Raw genomic sequence first — 26,137 nt, forward strand, 5'->3', positions numbered from 1 at the left:
CACATTTATTATTTCCTTACTTCACCAACATGACCTGTTCATTCCTATTTTATGCAGTGATTGCATTCTCTTCTTGGCTTGTCATTCTCAAGGGAAAGTTTGTGGTTGACTAATTACGCCCAGAAGCATATGGTAGCAGGGCAGTTTCATGCACATTTCCAGTATCCTTGTCTTGGAAAAAGTTAAACAGCACCATTCCCATCTCCTCTTGAGGAATGTGTATTACTTTTTTCAATGTATGAGAATGTTGCCTGTGTTTAGTTGGGCCCTTGGTTAGTCGTGGGGCAGCCTCCCATGATCGCTTTTTTATTTTTTGATGGGGCAGAAAAAAAGGAAGAGAATGCTTCTACTTGTTAATTGTTTACAAACACAAGAAAAATGCTATGTTGAGAGCGAAAGAGATGAATAGCAAAATGAATATTTGTTCACTGAAGGCTTTCTGGAAAAATTGGACAAATGGGAAAAATCTAAATTTTCTCTTGTGCTTGGATGATTTTCTGTAGGTACACAGTTTGTGGTAATTGGGAGTGGGGCTGTGGCCGAGCCTCATCCCCAATGGCTGCAGCTGTGAAAAGCAGGTGAGCAGCATTGAAAGCCATGGAGTGCCCAGGTGCACTGACCCATCACCAAAGGGAACAGAGGGCACACAAGTGAAATGCATGAACTATGAGGGGTATAAAAGGTTGGGCTAAAGAACAACAGGAGCAGATGTTTGTAGTCTTCTGAAGTGACATGTTACTCTGGATGGGCAGACTCCTGAAGCCTTCTGATGTGGTAAGGTGTTATTTGTCTGGGCAAATGCTTAAAGCTTTCTGAAATTTTATGGTGAAACTCTGTGTATCATGGCTGTTTCAACTGCGACATAGGCTGTGACAATTTTCCATTTAGAAAAATTGTATTTCAGGATAGAAATTGGATCTCAGAAATGGTGTGATTCTGGATAGCAAGGTGAGAAGATAATTAACTGAGCTATGTAAGGTCTTCATTACTAAACTTGATACTTTGTTATAACACAGCTTGGCATGTTTAGTCCATCCAGGATTCCTGGGGAAATTTGCCATTTCTCCTAATGCAGGTATGATTTTTATTTTAACTTTGAATGAAGTAACAATCTCTAGAAAGTCCTGCTGTTTTGATACCCACAAAACTAAATAATACAGAGCTTTTAAAAGAGACTATAATGTGCAACAGCAGCTCGGAGCTCAGTTCTGTCTTGGAGTGAGAAGCAGAATTATTCTGAAAAAAGATCTGTGGACAAGCAAAGGACTTGTCTCTGCTCATAAAATAGTAATCAACAGTCAGTGAAGTGCGATGTAAACCACTGTGGGACATGCCTGCAGTACTTTGCTTTGCATTTGATAATTTGCAAAACAGAGCTTACTTTATTTATCACCAATTCTGTCATATTGCATTTAGCAATTTGACTTTCTCTTGTGTCTTGACTTTCCATGCCAGATTCTGGATCTAGGAGTCCTATTTTCCTTTCAGGGGGATTTTCTAGTGTGTTCTCAATTTGTTTGAAACTGTCCAGCCAATTACTGCTGTTGCTGTGTTTTACATCTGCTGTTTGTGCTTTTAATGAGGATAGTCAGTATACCACATTCTCTATGTTTAGCACATTATCCAGATTCTTTTATAATGGAGATGGATTTTTAAGCAAAAAACTGGGCACAGGGATTTCTTGTTACTGTTGATTTATCTGGTAATACATTGTGATATTTATGTTTGTGCTGTATACTATTTTATGAAGTCTCTAATAATTTGGTTTGTAAGTACTTTTGCATCCATTATAGCATTATCAGTAAAACATAAGATAACGAGGTAATTTGCTCATACATTTTCAGGAAAACGTGTTTTGTTCTTCATTGCTTCTTGTTTGGTTCTTAAAATGTTTCAGTTATGTGACTTAGTTATGTGTTGTGACTGCTCTAGATACTAGATAACTGTGGAAAGAACAATATATTCTCATGTTTTCTGTGTGGGTAACAAAGAGATGATAGATATTGACATGAAGTTGATCCTGGTTGAAGTCTGTGTATGTAACCAAATTTGCAAAGAAGGAGTATAATGAGAAAAGATAAAAATGGGTTGCTTATTTGTAGGCTTTAGTTTCTGTAGTTTGACAGACTTGTCTTCTATGCCTTCTAGTAAGCACCGCTTCATTACCTAGATAGTTTGCATGAAAAATGAAATGAATTTCTAAATGAAACAATAAATACAGAATACTTGAGAAATATCAGTCTGGGGTTCAATGTATTTTTTGTGGGTTTTTTTGGTTGTTGTTTTTTTTTTTTTTTTTTTTGTTGGTTTTTTGTTGTGTTGTTGTTGTTGCTATTGTTGTGGTTTTGTTTTTTCTGTGAAGCAGAAGTACAGGCTACCCAAACCAAGTCAGTAGCATCTTCCAGCTCAAGGTTGTTAAGGTATTGTTTTTAAGACCCCAGTTTAACCTTTTTCAAGAGCATGGTTGTTGCACAGACTAACTCAAAATGTTTCTGCTCTGTGGGTTGTACACTAAAAATTTTAGAAGAAAAGTTAGCTTTCTAGCAAGTGTTGGACCATGAGATCTGTGAAAACAGGAAAGAAGATCCCAAAGGATGAGAAAGTAACCTGTATATGTATATGCAACCTGTCTCATGGGGTTGAAGTGCTCTTTAGAATAAGCAGAAGTGTAGTTGTCTAGAGCTTTGTTACCCAACATCAGCAGGCAGGAGAAATATATTAAACATGGTCAGTGCCAAAAGTTCCATCTTGTCTGTGAGTCTGTTCTATGTAATTTACAGCAGCTTGATCCAAATTGCAGTTCATGGGCCTGTCTGGCCTGTAGCGTGATTGCTTCCATTCATCCTCCCACCTTTTTCTCAAAGATGGACAGTGACTCTTCTGGGCTGGAGAATCAAGTGAATCTATTTACATAAAGGCAGCTCCTTGGAGCAAGACCTGCTACCACAGCAATACTGAATAAAAAGTGCTGGGGATTAAATAGTGGCATGCCTCATTATTCATGTCTTGTGTGTTTCAGACAGAGTTTCCCCCTGGAACAGTTCACAGCTAGGATGTAGGAGTCTTGTAGTTGTGATCTGGAAGTTTAGTTGCACAAGTGGAGTTGTGCAGATTTAAGATATGATTCTCTGAAGTGTGACATACTCTAATCTGAAAGAAACAGTGGTATAGATAAGGGTAGGAGAGTCTTTACCAGAATAAGGAATAATATCTGACTTTACATGGAGACAGCTTGTGCAAGACTTTGACAGATTTTTCCTTTGTTTTTGGCTGAGCACCTGTAGGGGTTGAGTTAACTCAGTTGAGGAATTACTTGCAATGTTTTCTGATTGGTTTACACCTCATTCCTATATCATTTATTCTGTGCTTAACACTGTGTCCTTGATTAGTCCTATTGAGGTACAAAGAACAACTGTTGTGTGTTGAAATACCTTTACTATTGAACTAATTTTTTTGGCCATGCCCAGAGCTACCCAGCAGCCAATCAGGACATTTGACAGCCAGGATGCTGGAAGTGTTTGCCTGTGCCGTTAGTCCCCCTTCTTCCCTCCCTGCCTGCATTGCTGCCATATTGTATGTTCTTCCTACTTATTACCATCTTTTCTCATGTTGTCTCTTAGGCTCAGAATTTCTCTCTGCTTCAGAAAGCTGTTCTTATTTTATATGTATTTGCAAAACCTGGTTAACTGAATTCCTCCTTAAAACACACATCCTCTGCAACCCCATTTTTGTGTGCATTAAAGAAAAGAATAATGTTATATATGTTAAACTAAAATCTATCAATTTCACTGCCTGTTCTGTACTGAATACCTAACTAATATTCCCTCTTTTTGTTGCATATTGTAAGTTGGTTTGGGCAGAGGTCTTTCAGTGTTTTGCGAAGTGTTGTGTAGGTTGACTGTAGTAATAGGATCCTATTAAAATTTAGGTTTTGCTTTTGATGCTGTAACTATCTTACAGAAGGGATCAATACCACACTATACCAGTGAAAGAGTTAGTGTTTGTATTCTGTTGGACAACTTTTCTCAACTCTAATCTGTCTGCCATAATCTAGAACCCCTTTTCAAGGGAGATCAACTAAAATGAAGAGTTATTGCAGATGAAGAGAGGTGACTTGGCAAAGCTGGGTGAGATTAGCATACTGCAGGCCTTTTTCTTTAGTCAATGCTGCAGTTTCCTCATTTTGTGAAACTTGCAAATCAATGTAAGGATAAATAAAATTGTAAGTTTTGGCAATTACAGCATTGTTTTTGGAATAATTGTGATGAGTATTAACTGGGGATTTTGTACTGCTTTTGACCTGGCTTACTAATACTGTGTTATATCAGCACTGCTGTATTCCTCACTGACAGTACTTTTCCTCCCCAGAAAAGTAATCTGAAACAAGCAAATTTAAGTCTGTCAATAACATATCCATTCTTCTGAGTTACCTCCTTTGAACTGCTTCAAATTAGTCCACATGTTCCTTGAGTGTCTGCTACAGGGTATTTGGATGACTGAGAAGGACATAAGAATTTTGTGTAATTGTACTTTTTAGGCTGAAAGATATTTATGGAATGGGGAAAAAAGTTGTGTTGTACTGATTTTATATAGGTTTTCTCTTGTGTTGTCAGATCCCTTGAGTAATTATCCTGATAAATAGGGCACCGTTTTTTTTATTTGCCAACTGTAGAGGTCCAAAGACTACATGATTAGTGTATAAAGCTATTATGTAAATCCTCTTTGTCCCAGTTTAAGTTAATGCTCTACATATGGCATGCCTGGTAGGATGAGAATTCTCTCCTTACTCAATGCATAACTGTGCTGCTCTTGGTGTGTTGCTAGAATAGGAGAGCTGGTCAAGGCATCTATAAGTACTGAAGCAATCATTTTAGTTTTTCATGTACAGGATACAGATGACTCACTTCTTCTGTGTTTTAGCACTGACATGAGACTGTTCTGTAAATAGCACATGTTCAGAAATAGGACATCTCCCACCCCCATTAGCTATGAAATCAAGGTAATGTAGCTTTTTAGTTTTAAAACAAAAAGCAGGAGGCAATTTCAGCACTTGTGGTAATCCAGAATTGCAGTCTGAGATAAAGGAAAAATATATTTCTACTTCTTGACAAAAAGTTTGATTACTAGCTATCATCTACTAGATAAAGAAAAAAGAAATAAGAGTGACTTAAGTTCCAAGAAGACTGGTAGGAGAGGGACACAGGGTTTTTTTATTCTTTTGAAACAGCACTTCAAGATTTTGCAGTAAAGTCTGAGAGTTTCTGAAAGGAAAAATGTATGATTGGTGAAAATGGTTTACAGGGTAGTGTCCTGGTAGCTGAAGAGTTTGAAGGATGTTTTGTTATGTAAAAAGCTGTTTGTTTCTGATTTTTTTTTTTTTTTTGTATAGAGTTAGTCATGTTGTGACTAAGAATTCCTTGATTACACAGCTGAGAAAGGAGTCACACCTTGATCTCTCTCCTGGAAATTTTGGATTCCTATCACATTTACCTGTGTCTCTCAACCTGGATGAAGAGGGGGAATAAGAAAGAACCCAAATCAAAGAAGAGAATGGAAGGCAAGCTTGAAGCCCTGCACCTGACATGGAATTAACTCAGCAGTAACTACAGGATGGGGGCAGACTGGGTGGAAAGTAGTTGCACAAGAACCTGGGAACCCTGCTTGATGACAAATTGGACATCAGTCAGCTGATGTCTTCAAAGCAGAGAAGGCCAGTTACATGCTGGCTTGTATTAACAAGAGTGTAGCCAGCAGAGCAAGGTAGATGGTGTTTCCCCTTTGTTCAGTATTCCTGAGACTGTGTGTACAGTACTGGGCCTGAGCTGGGGCTCCACAGCACAGAAAAGCCAGACTTGCATGTGTGTAGTGGTGAACTACTGATAACCTTTGAGTAGATTTAGAGGATTCTGATACTTAAGCAGATTAATATGAATAACAAGATTCTGTATCCCAGCTACCTGTGTTGATTGTTTACATGCTTACCCTGACTCCAGAACAGAGTGTTGGGGTGGCAGCTTCCTTGTCAGCTGAGGACTGAAGTGCCTCAAACCTACTGTGTTTTAGCCTAGGGTACAAATGTGGATACTTGTTGTTTCTCAGCAGTTGGTACAAGTTAACTGCCTCCTGATAACCTGTGCAAATATTGCAGGTGAGAATTAACCTATTTAGTTGTACCTTGCAGCAGCACAGATACTTTCTGAATTATTCTGAATCAAGTTCACGTTATATAATGCATACGAGTATTTTCCTCATATAGTCACTGCTGTGAAAGAATGACCAAAGGACCAGAAGATCCAGTTTTATTTATGAAAATATACAGTATATTTAAAAGCTCCACAGCTGCTGCTTGGACATCTCTTTTACTTCTTTACACATGCTTTTGCTCAATCTCCATAGCCCAGTTTTCAGGTTGAAGTGTGTACCAATTTCACAAGTTCTTAAACTTTCTTCTCTTTTTTGGGATAAATTCAGTGATTCCCAGTGGTGAATGAGATTGTTCCTATTTATAGAATAGCCTTCAACACACATTCAGTGCTGAAGTTTGTCACCAATACAGAAGAGTAGATGTGTTTTTAAAGAAAGTCAAAATATGGAGTAGACAGTTCTGTAACTGTTAATGTAGTGAGAGGATGAGAAAGGAAACATGAAAACACCGTACAAAAATTATTGGGTGGTGATTAAAGTGTAGTCTACATTTGGCCTGAAACCTTAATGAATGCTCTGCTGTTGTTTACAGTAAAGATTATAATGCAGGGTGTGTAGGGAAGGCAGGCTAGCTCTTGGGAAGGGGTGTAAGTATAGACATGAAAATTACAATTTCTGAAGTGAAAGCAAACTGCAAAGAATTTAATGTGTTGGAACTGAATAGACCTGAAAATCCCTACCTCAGAATATTGAAGTAACCAGCCCATGAAATTGTAAATCTGCTGGTTAGGATTTTTTTAGAATTGCCAGATAAGAGGTTGTTTTATGTGGCTAGAAAAGGGTGGCTGTGGTGTCTCTCTTTAAAACCAGAGCACAGATTTTCCCTTGACTGCATTCCACTTTTTAGTTTGATGTCAGTGCATTAGTTTAGAACATATTTTGAGGAAGGGAGTGCTTACAGACACAGAGGTGAACAGCAAATGTTATAAAATCCATCAGGAGTTAGCAAGAGAGGGGCTAATACCACAGTAATCTGCTATCTAAAATGGCAACTAATTTTTTTAAAAAGAAGCGGGAGTCTTTATTTGGATTTCAAAATGTGATGCCCTGTTATATGGGAAAATACTAGTGAAGATTAAAATATTCAAGTTTAGAATAAGGAGTGGAAGGTGGCAAGAGAAATGACTGATAATGTGGAACACTGGAATAGCAGACAAAAGTGCTGGACAGGAGAAGATGCATTATATGGATAGCATGCAAATGTAATGCCCTCATTTATATGTTGGAAATACTGTTGTTTGAAAATGACCAATGAAGGGAAAGAATGGAATGGGGTTGTCAGCTGCAAGTGTTTATGAACTGTGTATGTGATGCAATCCTAAAGGAGAGCAAATATGATTTTAAAAAGGATCAGGCAGGAAAGATGTTTTTGCAAAATTGGGAAATACTGAAACCATTGTACTTTTGTAACTTTCCTGCAATGCTGTGCATCCAGAACACTACATACTTTGTTCAGAAAAAGTGATTGTTATGTAGCAAATGAGCAGAGGGGAGGTATTGTTTTGGCTTGTCTGGTTTTTGAGGTAGTGGCAGAGGAGTGGTATGCTGCCTCCTGTGAATGCTTTGTGGAGAGAACAGCACAGCTCTGGGAAGAGCTGCATATGGCAAAAGGAAGTACAGTGAGGTCTAAAACACATTGCCAAAAATAATTTTCTAGATTATGAGACATTTAAATATTTGATATTCTCTAAAAGATTGAAGATAATAATTTTTAAGCATTTTAAAAAGACTGCTGTGTTAGGAAAGTCCCTGGTAAGTTTGGGTGTTTTCTTAGAATGGACAGCATTGCTGCTCTTGCAGAACAGGGTGTTTCTACTCTTTCTCATTTGATCTGGTGGCAGGGAAAATTACAGTTACAAAGTTAGAATGTTACTTGGCTTGAAATGTACAAAGTAGTTGTTGAGGGCATTATCTGGATAGTTGCATTATTTATTGAAGGAAACTCTTTTAAACTCTGAACTATAAACAGAACTGAGAGAGTTCTTGAATCCCTTCTTCCTGACATTCTAATTTGGTGTTCATTCAGGATGGCGGGGAAGCTCAGGTCTCTACTTTCATGACGCTCTCAACTAGTTGCTTTTCAGACTTCTGTCTGATACCTCTTTTCTGATCTTCTGGGTTTTATATCAGTAAAGAGTTGTCATAACTCTGACTAAATTTCTCCCTCTTTTTTTGATGGTTCAGTTTTCAATCTCTTCTAATGTCAAAACACTATTTGTTCTGCTAACCACAGTGCTCAATAGTACACTGAGTATGGAATTTAAATGTAAAACAGGATGCTTCATAAACAGCTGAACTAATGAGGACTGATTTTCTATTGAAATGTATCCTGTTATCCTAATTTACCTCTCTACAAAACATTCACAGATCCCACTCATATCACCTACTTACTTGGAGAATTAACAACAGACAGGGTGGTTAGTGCAAACCCATTTACATGCTAAAGTGTTGGATAAAGATTGAGGTGTAATTACCTTCCTTCATGGGAATGCTCACTTTTTTCTTATTTCTGTGCTCTCTTAGTTGCCAATTTTCAGAAAGCTAGCAAGAATTTCATCTATTGAAAATGCTGACACTCTGTCAAATCTCGGTGAAATTATCCAGAAGTTATGAATAGGAAATACCTAGAGGGACAAGCATTCCTTTTCATAAGAAAAGAAGTTGAAGTCCTTCAGAGGAAACAAATCTGCAGTCACTTCAGATCTCAATCATACCTAATAGGAGAGGTGAAAGTCTCTGTTTTCCTTCACAAATGATTTTTAAAATACAGCTCTGAAAAATCTTGTGAGGGGGAAAAGACAGTGATGCAGAAAGTTGTGTGGTGCAGGAGAGACAAGTTCTGATTATGTCTCTCTATCTCAATCCTCTGTGCTAGATACTTGCAGGCAACAAAAGCATTTCTTTGGAGACATTGAGGTGTGCATCTTATTTGAATCTTATTTCAGACAATAGAAGTAAAGGACTGACAGCCTTGTAGATATTTCCAGATGATTGGTAAAAGTGGAGGAGATCCTGGAGAATCATAAAGGACTTGTTCTTTTTCCTTAACTCTGAATTATATAGCCAGGATCTGGATCTTTGCTTACTGACATTGTTCCGTATAACACTGAGTTGACAGATTCCACTTAATCTACTCTGTATTTGGTTAAATAGTATCTGATTCTTAGTTTTCACCACTCTGGTCAACAGACTCTCAATCAACTCATCCATTTTTCTCTAAGCTAACTAAATGATAAAACTAAATGAAAGAGGACACATTTTGAGATAATTGGGCTCAGGAGGCTTGCTTTCTCCTTTTTGCCACCAAAGTTGACAAGCTGGTGATGTTCTTTTAAAAGTCCTTATGATACATGACATATCTGATTTTTTTTTTAAAGAAAAATATTTCCTGCTTGTAAAAATACTGCATGTATAGTGTGTATATTTTAAAATGTCAACTCATTTATTGACACAAATGTGAGCACAGTAGACTTAAACAGGTTGTGTATGTTCTGTTTAATGCAAACTGTATATACAGAGTGAGAAGTGTGTATGTTTTTCTGTCACGTCTGTGCATAATTCCATGATTCCGTAGGTGTGTTTGATGGCTTTGGAGGTGCTGAGACACCTCCAGATTTTGTTTTATGCTTCCAAATAATGGGATGCTGTTAACGAAGTTGCTATTTTTGGAATTCTGGATTATGTGAAAATGAAAATATTTAGAATAAATTTTGGTTACTTGATGTTTGCAGACCACATACACTTTCCTTGTTAGTAGAAACCAGTTATAACAGCAACTGAATCCTCCTTTTCCTATGTGCTTCGAATTTGTTGAAATTATCAAGTAACTTGTACTAATTGGGACAGTTTGAGTATTTTTTTGCCCCCAAGCACTTTTCACAGCCAGAATGAGGAAAGCAGGAAACGAGACAGAGAGGATGGTGAATGACACTGCTTTCAAGATGTAATGAGTAGCAGTCAGGGGAGGGCTTGTAGGTAAGCGGGGGAATTGAAATTTCTTTTTTTAGGCAATGTGTATGTTGCAAGGGGAAGGAATCCATGTTCTATAGTCTTGGGCAAGTATAAAACAACTATTGCAGAAAATCAATTTTCAAAAATTCATTTGCTTCTAAGGACCAGGCAAGATTACCATTCTTGAATTTAGGTACCTCTACAATAGTACCATTGTTTATGACATAAACTTAGGATTTTTCTTCTGTTTACTTTGCTGATACGTGTAAAAAGGAATAGGCATAGACTTTAACTTGGCCTACTTTTTATTTAGAAGGCTTCATTTCCATGAAGGGATTAAATTAAACTATATAATTATAAAGATCAAGGATGTATATACATGCATTTTGTTTCTTACAGGCTTTTTCATTGTGAAATACGAAGCTGTGTTTCGTGTCAGGTACATACAGGCAATGTGTGTATCTGTGATTGTGATATGTGTGGAAACTGACCGTGGGACAGTTATGAAGACAATTCTAATAAATAACTGAGGAAGTAAAGCATGGAAGAAGGCCTTTGAACCTGTCCTTTGTTCACAATTAACCTTTATAAGTCTTAAGTTGATTTAGGAGCATTCGAATTAAAGCTTTAAGGATGTTGCTGTTTGACAAGAACTTTCTGTTTCTAGCTAAAAAGAGTTTTGCAATAATAACCTTTTGAGGTATAATTTTGGAATATTGCTTGTAGTAAGGATCTTTGAAACTATAGCTTTAGAATATATAAAAAGGAAACATGCTTATCTCGATGCCTTAATAAAATATTGAAAAGTAGCTTGAGAAAGGAAGATGAACATCAACTCAAGGATTGATAGTTTCGACTAAGGGAAGCTGGACATCACTGTTATGAGATTTATAGTCCTTGCAATTAAAAGGTGAAGCTGCATCTGGAATCTGGACCTCACCAGCTGGGAAACTTCTTTCTTCCTTTGGAAGCTGGATGACCCCCACCATCTGGGGATACTCCTTTCTGAGATAGATCCTGAGAAAAACTAAATCACAATAGTGTATAGAATTGACATAAAAACTGGGACTAGAAACTGCTGAGAAAGCTTATGAGTACACCTATAAATATCTGCAAGCCCCAGCTATCGGTGTGCAGTTGGAGGGAAAATTTCCCCCACTGTACCCAGCGCTGTATTGCTCATACTTTACCATGTTAATTAATAAATTGATTGCTGCTTGAACATTGGCTTAGTCAAGCTTCTCATTTATAACATCATACTTTCCCTTTACTTTGATTTCACAGACAGCTCTCTATGAATGATTCTTGGAAGGACAGTTAAGTGGTAAAGGTGCTTTTTTCCATAGGATTGCTAAAAATGGTTGTTCAACTATGATTCTGCTTCATGTTCTAATGGAAAACTTCAATTGAAAATTAAGATTAGAATTCAAATACCCCTCAGAATAAAACTGAGAGCAAAATGCTGTTTTCAGAACAATGATTTTTAAGAGCGCTCGTTTTTTTTTGTTTTTTTCCTCTAGGTCAGTAGCAAAACTGTTATCCTTTTTAGCAAGAGTATAGCTGGGCTTTTACTGAGCATTTCTAGAGATCTCAATTTTATATGTTGTCTACAGAAATACTAGGGTGGAAATGGAAGATTTCACACAAGGATTAAACAAACCAACCCTGTCTTTTTATCTTTGGGAAACTGGCCAAATACAATGAAGGTTACCTGGCTAACCTTTACTCTGTCAGTGCAATGCTGCCAGCTTCTCACATCATGCTTAGCTGATCCTGTGCACCTTGTTTTGGATGTCAAGTTTTCAGTGAACTGGTTCACAAAGTCTCAGATGAATTTTTGTGAGACTGCAGATGTCTAAAATTGGAAAAGTTGCTGTAGGTTTTGTGCACTGTAAGCAAGGATTTGTACAAAGTATATGTTGGCCATATCCAGTTTTGGTGTTCTTCCCTACGTACTGCACCGTGCTATTCAATCTTTGTACCCTGAGAAGTGTGTGCTATCTACAGAGGTACAGCACAAAACCTTCCCTAGTATAGTCTCCTTATAAAAACCTTCCCTGGTACAGTCTCCTTAAAATCACAGGGGAGATGGTCCAGAAATTAAAAAACTAGTGGCCTACAGAACCTTTAAGCAGACAATTTCAGAGGCAGGTAGACCTACCTCTGAATTTCAGCAGAACTCTGCTGTAGGGACATGTGCTTTCTCAATGGTTCTTGCTTTTGACTGATGATACAAGAATGAATGAAGGATTTCAGATGGATGCAAGATGCCCAACAGGTACTGAAGTTATTACAGACGACAAGTAATTGCACAAGCTTTGTTTCCTTAGGAAACTTAATTAAAAACACAGGTGAAGTTTGGTTTTAACATGGTAGTAGTGTGCATTTTGCTCATGGCATGTGTTTTCTAAGAATGAGAACATTATAATACATTTGTAACAGTGTTACTCTAGTTGTGTTTTGTGTTCTGGAAGCATTTTTTTTTTTATGTTTATTGAACTTACTCCATCACAGGTTTGTTTTTTTCCCTCAGAATTCTTTTCCATTTTTATCAATAGCTAAAACTGGCTGCATTTGTTCTATTGCGTCATTGTTGTCCCTGTGGACTGTAATGTGTTTGGAGCTTATAAACCCCTTGGACTGCCCAGAGACCTAATTGTTTGTGCAACTGGACTTTTTAATTGTGGCACTCAATTGGAATTAATATTTTAAAATGCACATCATCTATACTCTAATGCCAGAGGCAAGCTCATGCTCACATTGTAATATGAGAGGTATTTAATAGAAAAATTACATATGTGTAACTATATGTACAAGGGGTTTTTTCCCTACTTAATATTGATGCTCCTTCTTTTGTGCTCTTAAACTGGTTAAAATTCTTATCTGTTGGTAGGCTACAAGCATAAAGAGCAAATCAAATGGCTGTGAAATTACTTTCCCTGAGAAATTGTCAACAAAGAGCTATTCTTTCACTAGATCATGTATATCAATTTTCTTGCAGACATGATATGAAAGTATGAATTAGGGTTTTTTTGACTGTTTTTCAAAATGTTGAGTATCGTTGCAGTGGAATAGGAAATTTTAAGTAGACATCGATTGTTTATTTTGATTAGATGTAAATAGTATTATTGGATTTCCCAGCAGCTTCAGACATTGCAGACATGTGTACATAATTCAGTAGTGATCAGATAAATGCAAATATCTCGCTTGATTTTTTTTTTTTAAAGAAGAAAGGTAATAGGAATATGCATTGCATCCTCCTAGCTTCTACAGTAGGAATTATTATACTACTGGAGTAAGGGTTGACAGTTAAGTATGCAGCCCTTTCATTCTTCTCTTAGGCCTTAATATTTGGGTCACCAGGGCAGAGGACTGGACTGAGAAGAGAGCAACTGCACAGACTGTCTTCTAAACCTTACAATCATCTTCCAAGTACAACATCATCTCAAAGGAATCCTGCTGCTTTTTATACATTATCAGTTTGGCTGCACCTTACTTGATTAGAGCTTTTTGAGTTACTAGTATTCAAAGTACTGTGATAGCAACTGGCATGAGTTGCTATGTAATGAGTGATTTGTAAGAAGCGTGGTAATAATGAGTGATTTGTAGGAAACATGGTAATAATGAGAGCTTTGAAACCAGGTGCCTGAAAGGGCAGTGGGGTGGTCTTTATCGGGTCTCCATACATGGTAAACAATCTCGGTTAACCCCCAAAATAACTCTCGGGCAGCTGCTGCTCTTTCAGCTGTTCATTAGCTGCTACAGGAGAAGCCCCAGGACTCTCAGGGAATGTTGCTGTATCCTGCAGCTCTGGGTACCTCCTGCTTAAGCTAAAGCCACTGAATTTCAATTCTGGCTTGGTATTTACAGGCCCCAAATGTGACTGCAGTGTAGAACATGGGAAAATCAAAGCTCCCTGTAATTAGGACAAGGTGCTGAAGCAGCAGGAATTAGGAGTAAGCTGAAGGTGGCTGCTTTACATCTCTTCTTATGTTAGCAGTGGAGTAGCATTTGAATTAGAAAAGCTGGTATTTTTTCCTCCCCTGTCCTGGATGTTACCCTTTTGAAGGAGATTGCTCCTTCCCCATCCCCAGTAGTGTCCTGGCATTTGGATGTAGGAAGAAATTATTCTATTATAAACAAAAGAACTTCTATTAATGGTAAATGAAAATTAATAAATTTAATTGTATGTATTATATATTTTTATTTTTAAAAGGTTCCGTAGAAATAATTTCAATCAGGTAAATCATAGTCCTGATTTAATTTTGTGTTATGCAAAGGATTTTATCAATATGAATGTGTTTTCTGTCTGGAAAAAAGAATTCATAAAAAGAAAACCTGAAAAATTATCTTGTCTCAGAGGGCTTCCATTTTCCTGTCTCTGTCTGCTGTGCCTTACTAACAGCATGGGTTTGGGACCTTACAAAATTCTGTGCCAAGCAAAGAGTGGTTTTCTAGACTGAACTCACATGTAAATAGTATTATAATATAATTTTTCAGTATCTTTCATCCTGTTTGATCTGGTTGTCAGATATGGAGACAACTGCAGCATTTATCCGTATGATTAGACCCTTGACCAATCTTGTGGCCACATATCAATAATTATGTAACATGATTTATATGAAGTAAATCAGTTTTGTCTTGGAGAGTGCATGAGGATTCTTTCTACTTTCTTGAAGATGGAAACAAATGTATTTCATGAGCTCTAGGTGGGTTTTATATATGTGCTGATAATCTGGTCAAGCCATCAGCAATTTGTCTCTTAGTTTCAGTGGATCGAAACTGGGATAGAATTGTAATTTTATTCTTAAGTGTTGTTTCTTAGTATCAGAATTGATAAGACCTTGTAGAAAATGAAGAAGATAAAATTCTGGTGCCTGTTGCTATTCCAAGATTCTGAAGGAGTCACCAGTTCATTTTCTTTCTACCTGATGCTTAGAGATACTGGGTTGGGTGTATACCGCTGTTCTAAACCTGATAGCTTTCTTAGTAAGGCTAAAATTGAGGTTTGAAACCATAAGAAAAAAAAAAGTGAATTTTAAATTCTACTACAACATGGTTGTAAAAAATATATATAATGTTAGAGTGGTTTGGGGATGAACCATAACATGATGTGTTTAGCATTGTCTTTTCTCCCAAGTTGTTCTCACACTTGTCCCTCCTCTCTCCTCATTCTCCCCTGCCCTGTTTTTAACTTGGCTTTACTAAAGGAGTGGAATTTCCTCAGTGGTAAAAAAGCGTTTTCTCAAGTACTGGCCTCAGCCTGTAGTTCCATTGCTGGAAAGTAGAGATGTGCAAAGCCAGATCTAGTGTATCTGCAGGCTTGTTTTGCTTATCCTTGGCAAATTCTGCTCTCCTTTCAAGACTGTTAAAAGGCCTGCACTGACAGTAGGTAATACCGAGCCTATTATTTAACTAGGAGATGCAGAAAACACATGCAGAGTTTTCTTTGCAGGTTCAAGACCAAATCTGTGAACTATGTTGGCAGCATCCATGAGGTAGTTGCTTTCCTTCCCTTGAAAGGTAGAAATGGCCATAGCAGACAAACTGGATCACTTTGAAAATGCAAGGTTAAGGACCTCATATGGGAGATACACCATTTAGTAGAACAGTGTGGTATTTAGGCAGTGTTTAGATTAAACATATTAAAGACATTAAATACAAATGTCTCTGCGGTTATACTGCCTTTGTTCTTGCATGTTGTAATATCAGCCCCATTCATCACACCAGTAATAGAACAACTTGGATTATGCATTTTATTGTTCATACTTCATGTCTCATCATGGAATACAGAAACAAGGTTTTCCAGTGCTCAGAGGGGTTTGTTTTAAATGTTGTTCTGTTCCCTTGACAAAGAAGGACAGAGAGCTCCATCCATGCTTGAAGTACTTTGTTTAACATATCATCTCTCCAAGACACATTTTGAAAGGGTGCAGCCTTAAATATGGTGCTGTCAAGGAGAGCTATGGCTACAACTTTTATTACTGCTACTTGCAAGAGCAAAGAGATAAAGCACGGGAAACATGCAATAACGATGGACGTGTTGTTCTGATGCAGGCTACTGTAGCTGCAGTCACTGAGTTTGTTAGTGGAAGATGCTTCTCGGAATATAATGGCATATCATAGGCAGAATGCTCATGGGAAGAATTATACCATTGGGAAGTTTTGTTAAAGAGAAAAGGAAGAAAACTAGCATCTTAACAGCTGTTGGAATTACGGCAGTGACTGAACTGAGATGGAAATGAGCCAAAAACTAGACCCAAAAAGAATTGCTTGCAGTTACCAGCCTGGGTTGTTTTTTGTTTTTGTTTGTTTGTTTTGGGGTTTTTTTTGGTTTTTTTTTGTTTTTTTTTTTTAAATCACAGGGAACTGACTTCAGTAGCCAAAGTAGTAGCATCAGTGTTTTGGTATCTCCATGATAGTTGCACTGTCTGCCATGCCACACAAAGCAGCAGTCAGTTTCTTCCAGACTGCCAGCTGCAGAATGCATCTTCTCAGCACACAGAGCTTGTGCAGAGAACAGGGGTGGAGGGTGTCCTCTGCTCACTGCAGAAAGCTTCCTGGTGGTCCCACATTACTTGGTATAATGGGAGAAATGGTACTGCAAGTGTGAGCAACCACTTGTAACACACCTTTCTCTTCCCATCACTTAGAACGATACTTGGAATGAATTGAAAATAACTGTCTGGAATTCTGTGGTACTAGCTGGGACTGCTCTGATGTCCATGATGCAGCTAGCTTTCTAAAAATACACATCTTGCCACTGAACCCCATAGTGTAGAAATGCAATTGATGGTATTAGGTGTGAATTTCTGCAATTTCATGTTAAGACTCCTGCTACCAACATAACATGAGTTTATTTGCCCTTTGAGATTGTTACAGTCTTGTGTCAGCATCCTACAAATGCTGAGCATCACCGTGAGCACTGTGGAAGAATATATTTCTTTCTTTGCTTAGGCTGGAAAGAGCTGAAGTTTGAATAAGAAATGGAGAAGCTATGTGTGGATGGCTGAACACTGGGAGATACTGTTCTATAATTTCTGTAACATTAAAGAAGTCTTCTGCTTGCCAGTGTTGCAAAGGTTTCACCAATGATAGGAGGAATAGTTAATCCTTTAGCCCAGTGTATAAGAGTAACAAATATCATGGTCTGTTGCAGTGTATTCTTCCAGTGTGCAGTGTGAATATGGCTATTGCCGTAAAGGCAGCTAGAATGGGATCCTTATGGCTCTGGTGTCTCAGTGCTTCTCTGTTCCTAGAGATCTGAGCTGCCTTTGATAACAATCTCTCATTTGCTGGGAGATCATGGAGACTGACTGTTGCTCTGTCAATGCTCTGGCTGGCTGCAGTGCTTGTGTGTTGTGCCTAGAGTGTCCTGATCCCTCAGTCTTTGTACTTGAGTGGAAGTCCTGACAAAGGGCTAGAGCATCTATCCAGCAAGCTTCTCAATGTCCTGCTCCTCTTCAGTTCCTGCTGCATTTTCCTTTATTGCTTTTTCACCTTCCCCTTCTTTGCACCACAGTAGCTAGGAGACTTTGAAAATGTTTGATTATGTCAAATTATATTTGAATTTGAGGTGGGGGGTGAAGGTTGTGGATAAAGTTGTTCTCAAGCAAATGACCAGATGGCTGCAGCTTTTTCAGTTGCTTTCTAACCTTTCAATTACCTAACTGCTCACTAGAGTACCTAATGTTCCTTTGAGTTTTCATGCTGATTTCTCAGTGATGCTTTGTAAAGAAACTTGCAATCTGCTGTTGTGTATTCTGTTGTGTTTTAATACTTAGATGTATGAAGCTTTCCAATAAATTAAATTCTGGTTCAAAAGGAAGTATGCAGAGGGCAAAGAAGGTACATGATGTACAAACTCAGAGTTACCATGGATAGGGCTTAGGCTCAACATTTCATGATCACAGTTGAGGCTTGATGGCATAACTTGTTTTGGGGGCCAGTTTTCTTCTGTTAGCAGTGATGCAAGAGTTTTCCTCTGCAGAAAACTCTGATTTTCTTGCACTTATTTTTAGCCTGTCAGGCGTGTGAGCTTAACTAAAAGGAGCCTGATTTTCATGGAATATTGAATCTACTTTATGAAAGTGGGACCTCCCACTAGGATGTCTTAAATTAGATTCTCAAAAGCAATGATTCAAAAAGGTTTGCCACCTTAGGAACTGTGTATCTATATTATGGAATGAAGTGGTAGACAATATTGAAGGTTCAACAGAGGTATGCCAGTTGAGGTATAACACTTGAAGAAATACATACAATTCCTGCTTACAGAGGGTCTGTGCAATACCATTTATCACTGCACAGACATTTTTTAGGGATGTTAAAAATCTAACCATTATTTGAGACAAAGACAAAACAAACAGGCTTAAACCCACAAGTAATATGAATAGGTAGAAGTTTTAAAAAATGAATAGTATTTGAAATGACTCAATAAGTGTTACCAGGAGAACTCTGGAATAATCACAGCATAAGAAGCAAAGAGAAATTACTTTTATTCATAGGCACTGCTGCTGTATAATTATCAAAAGGCTGAGTCAAAACTGAGCAAGTCTGTCAAAAATTCAGCATGTGTCAGGAATTATTTCCTAGCTAATAAATAACATGGCAGAAATCTTCCCCTGAAGAAATTACCAGCTCCTTTGCATATCTGAATGGTATGTAATGGGAATAAGCGAATACAGAGTCAGCAATTGTGTGAGGAAAGAAGCCACATAACTCCTTTTATTTTTGGCTGTGCCTGAGGTCAGAAGTTCCTTTGTTCTTTCTTTACCTCCCATTAGAGCAAACATAGTCTGCTTCTTTTCTCTTAAGGCTCTTCTTTTCCCCGTCCAGCTTCTTTTTGCTTTGTTTAAATAAATTAAAAATGTCTATCTGTGTTGTGAACTATGACTGTGTGGGCTCATTATTTTCAACACTTGCATGTTAATAAAATGTTGCCTTATCCTATGTTGAAAAGGAAAAAACCTTATTTTAAAGAGGCAGAGTAGTGGAGCTGTAATTTTTTGAGTTAAAACTTCAAACAGTAATACTTAATGTGCATGTTGTTAAAGCACTAACCACACGAGTGTTTACAGTATATAAGGCTACTTTTGTAGTAACATGCTTTACTTACCAATGCTTCCACAATTTTGCATACTGGAGCTTTGTGGGGAAGTTGACTCCCTTTGTTTTGCCTTTCAGCTTTTAAGCGTTTTGTGGACCATGCTATTGTTTGCTTAAAAGTTGTTACTGCCCCATCAAATGCAATGGGGAATCCATTCATTTGCTGTAGGTGCTTACAGCTGGAAGAAGTTAAATAATATAATTGATTGTATATGTGATGCCATACCTGTAAGCATGGTTCCATTTGTGGAATGGAAGGGGGAGCAAAAATGTTTCTTGGATCACTGTTAACCAGTGTCTGAACTGTAACAAATGTGTAGCTGCTTCGTGGTTGTCATTCTGTCTTTTCTATGGCCGTATGGAATTTCACAGTGACAGCAGGGGAAGGACTTGGATCTGCACACATCACAGATCTTGGCCTGCTGCTGCTGGAGGAAGGACTCTGCCTGGTTTTGATATTCATGGATGGAGCTCCATTAGAGGAAGCTGCCACGCGTGAGAAAAAGGAATTAATTACTGCATTAGTACAAGTAATAACAGTAGCTATTACTGGCTTTTATTGACTGTACAACATTTAGTTACTGTATCCTTTCCTGGTCATTCATTTTATGAGCAAGCAAGAAAAGGCTTGCATGACAAGGGTATTTGTACTTGAGTGACACATAGCTCGTTTTCCTGTTTATGAAGAGATTTCCCTAATTATTAAAATCCCAGCATGTAAGGTGCTTAGGGATAGTTATTTGATTGTGTGACATATGTTTTCACAGGAGACTATGCAGTAAACATGCGTTTGTGAATGAGATCCTATGATTCAGCATCCCCACAAGCATGTTGGCTTCTGCAGCAAGTACCAAGTTTCCTGCTGTGAACAAGGCATGCTATGACTTTTTTCACTCCTCTGGCTTGGGAGCACAAGTGATCATAGGTTTAGCAACTAGTGTGACAAAATATATTGGGGAAGGCCTGCAGAAGGGAAAAGGCAATTTTACTTCAACAAAACATATTTTTCCTTCTCATAATTAATTTTTCACTCATTTCACTTTCTTATCACACATTCAGAAGCACCATGATGTCTGATCAGGTGATGGGGCTGGGATTACATACAAGGAAGGAAGGATGGATGATGCTGGCTATTAAGTTCTCATCATATCTTCTGCATTTTTCTTCATGATTTGTGATTACATGGGGATTTTTTGCCTGTACCTTTTGTACTCTTTAGGAGTTGACAGTTGATTGCAATCTTAGCCCTTTCATTCTGGAGCATCACTGTAAGTCAGTAGGCAATGCTGCTGATTTCCATAGTATCCTTGTCTCGGTGGTTTAAAGCTCTAATCCTGTTCTTCCTGTCACCTTCTCGTAATGATTTAATTTTGTCCTTTGTTTTCTAAAACCAGACCTCTTGAGAAACTGCGTATGGAAGTGCAGTTGATAACTGGTGTTTTTGGGGTACCCATCAACATGTGATATCTTCTGATTCATTGAACGTTTCTTTTGGTCCTTTCACAATACATGCATTTCCATTCATACTTCATTCAGATTCTTTTTCATAGTCCTGCTCTCTCCACATTAAATTGATTGATGGGATAAAAAACCATCCTTTGCTATAGTGCAAGTGAGTTGTGTAATCCCTTTGATCTCTTTAGCTCTGGGAAGGAGGAGATACATTCTAAAAGCTGTGGGTATATCCTCTGTTTTATTCTCTCACAGCCATGAGCAGGGACATCTTTCACTAGACCAGGTTGCTCAGAGCCCTGTCCAACCTGGCTGTGAACAGTTCCTTGGATGAAGCTCCCACAACATTTCTGGGCAACTGGTTCCAGTCTCAGCACCCTCACAATAAAGGGTTTCTTCCTAATTTTTCATTTAAAGCCGCTCTCAGTTTGAAGCCATTCCCCCTTGTCTTGTCACCTCATGTCCTTTTAAAAAATCCCTTTCCATCTTTCTTGTAGGCTCCCTTCAGGTACCAAAAGGCTCCTATTGGGTCACCCTGAGGCCTACTCCAGGTGGAACAAACCAAATTGTCTCAGCCTTTCCATGTAGGAGAGGTGTTCCAACCCTCATACTCCATCATGAATCATCATTCATGGATGGACTCACTCCAGGTCAATGTCCTTCCTGTGCTGGGCACTTCCCTCATCCTGCCCAGGATATGATTGGCTTTCTGTGCTATTTCTAGTTCTTTATTAATTGAAGTCTTTGCCTGAAAAATGAGACTTTTATGCTACTTATGAAAGTATCCTGGACTAAGAAAAAAGATACTGACTTAATTAACTTATATTGTAAATAAATGATCTGAAAGCGACGAAGAGTGTGCATATATTACATACATAATAACCAGAAGAGATAATGTGTTATATGGGAGAAATGCTTCTGTGAAGAGGTTGGAAAATGTTTATTTATTTTCCTAAGAGTCATTATCAGTGATAGAAACGTGAGTCAGAATACCTATTCTGCAATAACAGCTAATCTTTTATAGAAGATTTTTGGTTCTTGCTAATATATATGAGTGATAGCAGATTATGTGTCTTTCCTTTTTACAGACTCTTGTATATTATGATTAGCTCTTGCTTTTCCAGGGCTAAAGATTACAGCTAGTGAGTGATGAAGTAACCTTGCTTTTATTTGAGCTCAGATGGAGAAAAGGTCTTTCATTTCCTTTCCAAAATCTTGGTATTTGCCAAACAATATGAAGATGATTCAAAGTGATGTGTAAAAAACCCACTAAAATTAAAATAAAATGGTATAAGATATTTTTAATGCTTCTACAAGCCCTGTCTTTTTAGCAAGAGGAGGGGTGACTCGACCTTTCCATTCTGGAGCCTATTTTTGCATTATAATGTAGGTCATAACTTCTTAAAACCTACTTATTTGAAGCTAGTTGCTAATTCTATCTGTATTAATTTTACTTCTGAATTTGAGGCTTTGTAAGGCCTTATTTTGAGTGCATATAACTTCTGCAAAAGTCTCTAAATCTAGAACTTGTGACCTTTAATACAAAATGAGCATTTTTGCCATAAAATCTGAGAAGAGCCCAGGTTAGGAAGGGCTTAAAAGGTCATTTGCTCCAACCTTTTTTGGAAAAGGGAGCCTAGATGTGGATATCCTGTATTCTGTGCACTCGTATCTTGTTTGGTCTTTACAAAAGTGGATTTATTAAAAGGTAGACTTCCCACAATGGCAGAGTATCTTTATAAAAATAAATATTTAATTTTGGACTTCCTACAGTATTAGCCTCCAGATCCCCAAAAAAGCCTTTGTAAAAATAGTTCATTTTTTCCTAAACTATGATTGTTACCTTCTGTTTCTGCAAAGCTAAGGCATGACAAAAAAAGTCAATGGGCCTTTTTTAAGGTATTGTCTTTTAGAGATTTGATAAAGGTTAATGAGAAGATTGTTGTCAATAAATAACTAATAGTCTGTCATCCATTATTTGGATCTAGGCTTCCATCTGCTATTTCTTTATTTTGCATTTTTATTTTTCTGCTGCCTTCCTAAAAAGCAGTAGGGTATCTCTCAGCCACTGCTTTTCATCTGTGAAGAATTTGGAGGATAATGATGCTCCCACAGGTTCCGATAAGATTTTCATGCTGTCTAAATGTGAGAATTAGGGAGGTCTAAACTAATAAATGTAGTGTCAGACTTAAGTGTGAGTGTGGGAAAAATATGAACCAAGTGTGTGTGGAAGGAGGGGTCTCTGTTTTGCAGTTGCCAGGTATGAAGGGAAGCAATGATTGTTGACAATGCATGGGCATTACAGAATTTTTTTTACTTGGCAGCAGCTTGTAAGGTCATTCCTATCAGCTTCATTAGTGTCCTTTTTGCTTTTGCCATCATCCTATTTGGATATTGAAATCTGGTGCTAAGCTTTTTCTAGTGTTTTATTTTCCAAACACCTATTCAGGCTGTAACTTCCCTTTTTCTGATTGTTGGCAGAGCAAAGTCAAATGCTGTCTCAGGAAAAGTGATAATAGCTCAAATGTTTATTATTGTGCATAGCTCCCCTATGAGACCACTTTTTCCCATGACCACAGTCCCATGTTATAGCTCTAGTGGTGTGCCCTAAAACCATGATAATTATCTAAACAAGGGAATTTGTGTGTGTTTTCCTAAAGTCTAGATTGTGAAAATCAGCCCCATAACTCATGAAAAGGAACATCCACTTCCATGTCTTTGATGTAAAGAAGAAATGTAAGCCCAAATAGTTTCAGTTTAGTTCTCTAAATTCTTCATGTACGTAACATGAGAAACCTGCTTGTGTTCCTGTTCACGTGCACAAGGTGGCCAGTGTTAAATTAAAACACCCCATGTAAGCTTGGAATGAAAGAACAGGATGATTATTGTAATACCAATTTTTAAATACAATAAGAATGTGCATTGTCAATGGAAAGGTTATGAGTAGGCAGGCAAAATCTAGACATTGGGTTCTTAGGTGACACTGAGTAGGGATGGACAGGAAAAGCTAGACGGTGTCTAACAGGTGGCCCTGAGCCCTGTCTGTCCCCCAGCACAGGAAGAACATACTTTCTTTGCTTTCTGAGTAGCATCACACAGAGCTGTTTTGCAAATGTTTTCTGTCTTTTTTGTTGTTGTTGTTGTTTCTTCTTTTTTAAGGATTGTGTTGAAGTTTTCTGTGTGAGATCAGCTCTGACCTGTTTGTTAAAAATGGAATTTATCCCTCAATACTTTTATAAAGTACTGTGAAAAATGCCATTTATTTTGTAAATGATGTTTCATTTATTTCCCAGAGCTGTAATTCAACACTAAATACTGGGCACATGCAAAGTTATAGGACTGCAAAATAGATTTCTGGAAAAAATCCTTAGAATTTCTTTTGTTTTAAAGTGTTTGAGGGAAAAAAACTAGTGACTGTTTAGGTGTGACACTGAACTTCCTAAAAAAAATTCATCCCCAAATGACAATCTCTTAAAAAAATATTAGGTGCAAAAAGCCCCAAAGGAGAATTGAGATGTTTTCTTAATTATTAATTTTAGACTGTGTGTAATATCCAACTGTGTTGCTTAAGAACTTGATGAGTGAGAGAGTCTGAGTTGGTAGGTTCTCTTAGGTGGTGAAATGGAAAAGGGCATGCATGGCTCAGTGGTAATAATGCTTTTAAAGAGGAATAATTCGCAGTTGTGGTGGTGAACTTCATCTTTGGAATCCATTTTTAAGGTCACGTTTCAGGCTTAGTCTGATAACAGATAAGGCACCTCAGTCTGCCTTGTTATCCTGCACTGTAGAAGAACAGGGTATTTTCTGTGTGGGTACTTTTGGACTGAAGGTCTGTAGAGACAAGAACTTGCTCTGTTTGCACATCACTTATTGGATATGATCCTCCTATGCTAAGCTCTGTAGGCATAGTCGCACGAGAAGGAGTTTCTGCGCTGGGAAGAGGAAAAATGTAAAAATTTTTCCATTTTGACTGTAACTAAATTTCTGTTTGCACAGCATTACTATTATTTGCACTACGTGGGTAAGCCAGCCACTCGCTTCTAGCCTTCGGTGGGAGATATTTTTTTTTCCCCACTGCCTGGCTGCTGTGCGTTTTCCTCAGCTGGCGAATGCTGCCATTGCCTCGGAGCGCCTGCCGCCGGCGGGGATGCGCTGTCGCTGCTGTCGCTGCTGTCGCTGCTGTCGCTGCTGTCGCTGCTGTCGCTGCTGTCGCTGCTGTCGCTGCTGTCGCTGCTGTCGCTGCTGTCGCTGCTGTCGGCCCTGCCGGTGCCGGGCGCCGCGCCACCTGCTGCCCGCCGCTTCCCAACCCGCGCCCTCCGCTGCAGCTCGCTCACACGCCGAAAAACCTCTGGGGCGGCAGCATCGGGGTGTGTGATTTCGGTGTGTCACCCTCCTGCCTGGAACTCGGTTGTTTGCTTGGAAGCGTTTAGGACGGCAACAGCAGCCTGAGTAATTTCTGTATGTCTCAGTGAAAAAGTTTCTTTGAAGTATTGGGAGTTTGAATGTGTCTAATTCGTTGCTACCTTTGAGGAATTAACTGGTCTCGAATTTTAGATTTGAAGGGGAAAAAGTGTTGATGCTAAGTAAGTAATTTGCCTCCTTTGCCTGCTGTAAATGCAAACGCAGGAAAATGCCCCAAATAAGCTACCTTTATCAAGTATCTAATTAGCTGAGCTGTTCTGTTTCAGCACAAGACAGGTTATGACTGGGATGATAAAAAAGGGAATTCTTTTATAGCCTAATTTTTAGATGAAGAAAAAACTTGCATTTGATCACAGCTGTTGGTTTTTCTGACAGCTCCACAGCCTGTGACTTGTTCCTCATTAATACAGCTATATGAAACTGTTCTTTTCCACTTTACCTCGTATTTGGTGTGGCTTCAGCATTTTCTGCAGCTTGATGTGGTACAGCTTTTTCCATGTTAACAATTACTGAGGCCCAGCAGGAGTGGATGTGTAGAATGAAATACTCAGTGCTGAGGACCAGATACACAGGCTGCGTTCATTCAAGGTTTTTACAGTAGTCTTGTTCCAGCAGCTGAGCATCCTTTAGCATACCCTCTGGAATGTATCTTCTGGGTTTTTTTCCATCCTAAAGGTATCCAATTTGTCCCCCCTCAGACTCCTCAGTCATGTAGCTCAGGAATGCTTGGGGAGATTGTGTCAAAAGGGATGAAAGTGTTCCTCCTCTGAATTAAAATGCTGATGTAAAATCACTTACTGAATTATTTCTCAGTTGTTACTGAAACTGCCTGCTTCCCTGTATTTTTCCACATTGATTCACCAAAAGGAATAGAGGTTGAGTTTGTGAGACATATGTCATGGTAGCTGTAGGGTTTCAATTGATAGTAGTACTGCTATTAGCATGCAGATTGAACCTTTTTCCCCATAAACTTTAGAATTTTTATACCTTCGAGTCATTTATA

At 38.3% G+C, this 26,137-nt stretch overlaps 1 protein-coding gene across 4 annotated transcripts in view; it reads left to right on the top strand.

Moving 5' to 3' along the window:
* The window catches only part of LARGE1 (LARGE xylosyl- and glucuronyltransferase 1), a 278,352-nt gene that overhangs the window by 42,120 nt on the left and 210,095 nt on the right, over positions 1-26,137 (top strand). Inside the window, exon 1 of one of the 4 annotated variants that reach the window (XM_064420386.1) lies at positions 730-774. The exons of the other annotated variants lie outside the window; for them this stretch is intronic. Within the exon in view, the coding sequence (XP_064276456.1) occupies positions 733-774 (42 nt within the window). The 5' untranslated portion in view covers positions 730-732. Of the gene's footprint in view, positions 1-729; positions 775-26,137 lie in introns of those variants that run through there. 4 annotated transcript variants of the gene reach the window in all.

The sequence above is a fragment of the Passer domesticus genome, chromosome 5 (genome assembly GCF_036417665.1).
Source record: "Passer domesticus isolate bPasDom1 chromosome 5, bPasDom1.hap1, whole genome shotgun sequence".
NCBI classification, from domain to species: domain Eukaryota; kingdom Metazoa; phylum Chordata; class Aves; order Passeriformes; family Passeridae; genus Passer; species Passer domesticus.